General features: G+C 38.6%; 1 protein-coding gene and 1 non-coding gene across 8 annotated transcripts in view; both read right to left on the bottom strand.

The window, feature by feature from the left end:
• Positions 1-5,126, bottom strand: part of LOC102305234 (ATP-dependent 6-phosphofructokinase, platelet type) — a 67,108-nt gene that overhangs the window by 51,368 nt on the left and 10,614 nt on the right. For 4 of the 7 annotated variants that reach the window (XM_014332308.2, XM_014332309.2, XM_005917998.3 and 1 more), the window contains exons 8-10: positions 2,466-2,561; positions 1,796-1,888; positions 1,561-1,686 (exon numbers count right to left, since the gene is read on the bottom strand). In XM_014332308.2, the coding sequence (XP_014187794.1) occupies positions 1,561-1,686; positions 1,796-1,888; positions 2,466-2,561 (315 nt within the window). Of the gene's footprint in view, positions 1-1,560; positions 1,687-1,795; positions 1,889-2,465; positions 2,562-3,478; positions 3,575-5,126 lie in introns of all 7 variants that reach the window. The other 3 variants (XM_014332310.2, XM_005917999.3, XM_005918000.3) reach the window with 1 other exon arrangement.
• Positions 375-466, bottom strand: trnar-ucu. Its single transcript is given in 2 exon segments — positions 375-410; positions 430-466. It is a non-coding gene; the product is annotated as a tRNA-Arg (tRNA).

Genomic DNA, 5,126 nt, shown 5'->3' with positions numbered 1-5,126 from the left:
TGATGTGAACGTCCCTAGAAACCCCATTCTGAGTACCTACTGTTCAGATGCGCATTTGTGTGCAACCTGAATCTTCTCTGCTTTGCAAAGAATTCAAAGGAAATAAAAACCCTCTTGAGTTAGTGATTCTGGTGGAACGCAAACCTAGAAAATTTCATCAACAGCAAACTCAACTGTATTTAAATGACAGCCATATGCTACTACAAGTAGTGTGGATTCTGTGCTTTGTAAACTTGAGGCTTTCATTTCCTGGTGGTAGTAACAGATTTTCAGTTGACCAAAGCACTTTGTTTAGATGACTACAATAAAGCTGGTCAAAAACTAAGATTTTTGTGTAGCAGGAACCTTCAATAAAGTTCTCCCCTTTAAATTAGCGACTCTGGTGGGACTTGAACCCACAACCTTTGAATTGCCACTGAAAGGATCCACTAGAAGTCCAACGCGCTATCCATTGCGCCACAGAGCCTACAAAGCCAAGTCTTGATGACCCAGAATGTGGCGTAGAACTCACGTAGGTGATGTGAACGTCCCTAGAAACCCCATTCTGAGTACCTACTGTTCAGATGCGCATTTGTGTGCAACCTGAATCTTCTCTGCTTTGCAAAGAATTCAAAGGGAAATAAAAACCCTCTTGAGTTAGTGATTCTGGTGGAACGCAAACCTAGAAAATTTCATCAACAGCAAACTCAACTGTATTTAAATGACAGCCATATGCTTGACTGTTGATGAAATTTTCTAGGTTTGCGTTCCACCAGAATCACTAACTCAAGAAGTACAATACACAAATCCCAATGAATGACTAAATTCATGCTGGAAAAAAACTGAGATTTTGGTGTAGCAGGAACCTTGAACAAGGTTTTCCCCTTGTTCAAGGTTCTGTGCTGTGGATTCTGTGCTTAGTAAAGTTGAGGCTTTCATTGTGCATTCATTGTTTCTTGAGGGGTTTTATTTCCCTTGAATTCTTTGCAAAGCAGAGAAGATTCAGGTTGCACACAAATGCGCATCTGTAAAGGAGGTACTCAGAATGGGGTTTCCAGGGACGTTCACATCACCCACGTGAATTCTACGCCACATTCTGGGTCATCAAGACATGGCTTTGTAGGCTGTGTGGCGCAATGAAAGCCTCAACTTTACTAAGCACAGAATCCACAGCACAGAACCTTGAACAAGCGGAAAACCTTGTTCAAGGTTCCTGCTACACCAAAATCTCAGTTTTTTTCCAGCATGAATTTAGTCATTCATTGGGCTTTGTGTATTGTACTTCTAGTGGTTCCCTTCAAATGCAATTCAAAAATTTAAGTTCCACCAGAGTCGCCTTTACACATAATTCTGTGTGACTCCTGCTACGAAAGAAGATTAGGACAAGTGAAAAGACCAATATAACTTGAGGCTTTTGTTGTATTTTTGTTTTCCAAAATTCATCTCTTTCTAAATTCTAGCCACATCTCTTCAACAAAACAGTTTCCTCTACTGGAAAGATTCTGATTCTGATGATGGACCTTTGACCTTTATTATAAAACCTAACAATCTCATATCTGTCTCTAAAACAAACATACTTACCATCTGAACACACTCCATAAGTGGCAGTCGAACAGCCTGGTTGCCAACCAGAGACACGACGCAGGCCGGGGTGTTTGCAGATGCCTCCAGTAATGCTAGCACTGCCTCCACACCCATGCGGCTTGCCTGCAAAGATTAAAGTTCATTCAGAGGGAAGTAATGAGCACAGAACTTTTTTTTTTTTTTTACTTTCACCAATCCATGATATGAGTCTTATTTATTGATTGCTATTTACCAGGATTCTGTCAAACGCTGAGGGTGTTCCACCTCTCTGCACATGGCCCAAGATAGTAACCCTGGTGTCAAAACCCAGGCGGCGCACTACCAGCTGGTTTTGAATAGTAAACATGAATTATTAGTTGGGATAAAGGGCTTAAAAATATATGCCATTCCAGTTAAATACAATATATCTATAAAAAACATTTAGGATTTCACTTTAAAAAATTCCAAATTTCTGAAGAATGTGATCATATTTCTACTAAATATGTAGTGTCAATGTAATATTATATAAAGCAGGATTATATAGCATCTTAAAAATAAACAAGAACATTGGTAGGAACATACAATAACAAGAAAAGACATGCCAAAAGAAAAAAAATAAGAAGGAGAAATCATGCAAAACATCTCCTGTCATGTAATACACATGCAAAGTGAACAGGCATAAAGCAAAATACAGGGTGCAAAGAGAACCGTACAGCTCATCCATAAATGGTTCATAAATGGATATATAAACATGCCAAATGAAATGTGTAAAAAAGAACGAAATACAACAGCATACAGGACACGAAATGGTGTGTTCCCATGGTGAAGGAAACCAACATCCAAACCACGAAAGACAGTGGCCCATGCTTCTGAGGGAGAATTTGTGGCTCCGTGTATCGGCCAGGCTTCGTGACCGTACTTACATCCTTGATATAATCGGGGGTTATTGATTTGTTGTGGCGATCTATGGCACCCTCGGCTACAATAATAATGTTCAGCCTTTTCTTATCAGCACGATTCTAGAGGGATATAAACAAGCAAAGGCAGTTTAAAACATGACAGAAAATGTTTTGCATTGCCAAAAGCTGGAACCAGTAACGTAGGATAAGTCTGAGCGCTAATTACTGAGAGACCTTTGCGTTTCCAAAGAGCACCAACAGGTTGCCCTTCATCAGCAGACGTTTGCCACAATTTGGGAGAAGCTTCATATGTGAAGTTAACTGGTCATGAAAAGCAGTGTGCTGTAGAGATACATCAATAATTTACTTATACTATTGCTGTTAGCCAGCAGGGTTAGTTTAAAGTTGACTGCAGAACCTTATTTTATTTACAGCTCAGTTTACATGCAGTGTTCACATATTTGGTCCTTTCTCATAAAACATTTCTAAAAGACAATTTTGAATTTGTTGAAAACTTTAAATTTAGGAATTTCTTTTTGTTTGGTAGTCTTTCTCTTTGCTCTTTGCTGTAATTTGGCTGAAATATACATTTAGTGCCATCAACAGTCAATCAGCTGCACTACAGGGTACACTTTATAACACCATATTTCCCTTTTATTTAAAAACTTTTTAAGACATCAGATCATTTTAAACTGTATTTATTCTTTTTAAACTGTATTGCTTTTTGCACTGGAGAGGCTGGTGAGAAACAGTATTTCGTTTCAGGCTGGGTAACACAATATGAAATGACAATAAACTTCTTGAGTTTTGAGTCATTCAATGTCAGTGTCTACTGAGCTAAAGAAACCATGACACCGAAACATGAATGTCTATAATATCACAATGAAACCTTTCCTATGTGTGTGGCATGTGGCAAATGTTTGGATTCAAAACAGAAAGGTTGCTCTGCTATAGCTTTTCATTTTCATGTTTATATCCACCAGCTGGTCCAGCTTCTGGTTCCCCTCTGTGTCAGTCTGAAACACAGCTCTACTCACATCCTTTACAAAATCAGAGGTAATGTGTTGTCCTTGTCGGTCAGTTGCGCCTTCAGCAACTATGATAATGTTCAACCTGGAACCTCGAGATCGAATCTGGACAATAACAAGAATACTAACCATATGAGACTGACTGGAAAATAAAAAAACAAAACAATGTTCTTCAGGTCTTCAAATGGTCTGTGATAAACATTAGAATAGTCTTGTGTTTATGTGGTGGCCACATTGGACTGGCAAAGAGTCAAGATGTAATCGAAAGCTCGTGGGGTTGACGGCCACAAGAGTCAGGCTCTACCATATAACTTTCTTAACTAACTGCCATTACAAAATCCAATTTCCTGAGCTACTATTGTTAATGTATGAACAGACTTGAACTGAAAGCAACAGTGACTCAAGCAGACTCTGTGGTACAATGGATAGCGCATTGGATTTCTAGCTAGATCATGTCAGATGCAATTCAAAGTGTGTGGGTTCAAATCCCACCAGAGCCACTTTATTAAAGTGTGTGGAGAACCTTTGTTATAGACCAAGTGCTGCTACATCTTAGCTACTGGCCAGTGTGATTTTAGTCATCCCAGCACGAAGCATCTTGATCAACTGGGACTGTGTAACCACCAAACTGGTTAGTTATTCAGGTTCACTAAACACAGAATGAACTTTAATGGTAGTCTTTCATGTGTTGCCAGTTGGCAGTTAAGCTCTAATTCAAAGTTTGTAGGTCTTAGTCCCATCAGAGGCTGCCATTCAAGGGCCTGTTTTTCTCCAATTCTTCTGCCATTTAGTTTTCAGTCATAACTGCTTTTATGGACTCTAATTTCCAGCTTGAAATTAAATTGAAGTTTACTTATAGGAAGGTTTAAGATTACAATCGAATGATTTGGAGATTCTGGGTTGAGTTTTGCAGGTTTGCTTAATGACCCAACAGCCAGCATTCAGCAGGCTTTGTGGCGCAATGGATAGAGCATTAGACTTCTAATGATTTTCTTCAGATGCAATTCAAAGCTTGTGGGTTCAAGTGCCAACAGAGTCACTTTATTACAGGGGAAAACTATAAAGATTCTCATTATACAAAAAATCTCAAAGGAAACATTAAACTTTCTACTTTAGATGCTTAAAATTAAATCCATGAAAAGGCAGCATGTGAGTCAAGCTGAAACATGTAAAAATAGAAGCCCTTGTGGAACAACTAATAGTTAAACAGTTCAAATGTGAGTTCGATTTTTATAGTGAACGTCGAATTTGAGGGACTCCTGCTTTACTGTGGATATCTGGGGAAGTTTAAAGATGTCTGCTTCCACACACAAGTCACAATTCTGTGGCAAAGACTGGATGAAAACTGGAGAATGGTCCCCTCAGAGCATTGTGAGAAACTGGTAAAATTCTGTGGGTGCAGATGTCCTGACGTACATCAAAGCAAGCACTTCTACACATTATACTAAGTTCTGACAGCTGTAACCTTCCAATATGTCATTTATAAGTTTCTTTATTGTGACAGGGATTACTGTTCTCACTTTTTACACTGTATTTTCAAGAATATAAAGATTTTTGCTTAATTATTCTAACATATTTTCTGTCATGTAAATCTTTATTATTAGAGATGGACCGATCCGATATTACGTATCGGTATCGGTCCGATACTGACCTAAAT

This window comes from Haplochromis burtoni, unplaced genomic scaffold (genome assembly GCF_018398535.1).
Source record: "Haplochromis burtoni strain Fernald_Lab_line unplaced genomic scaffold, NCSU_Asbu1 Contig_27, whole genome shotgun sequence".
NCBI lineage: Eukaryota > Metazoa > Chordata > Actinopteri > Cichliformes > Cichlidae > Haplochromis > Haplochromis burtoni.
This window is presented reverse-complemented; position numbering and strand designations above follow the sequence as displayed.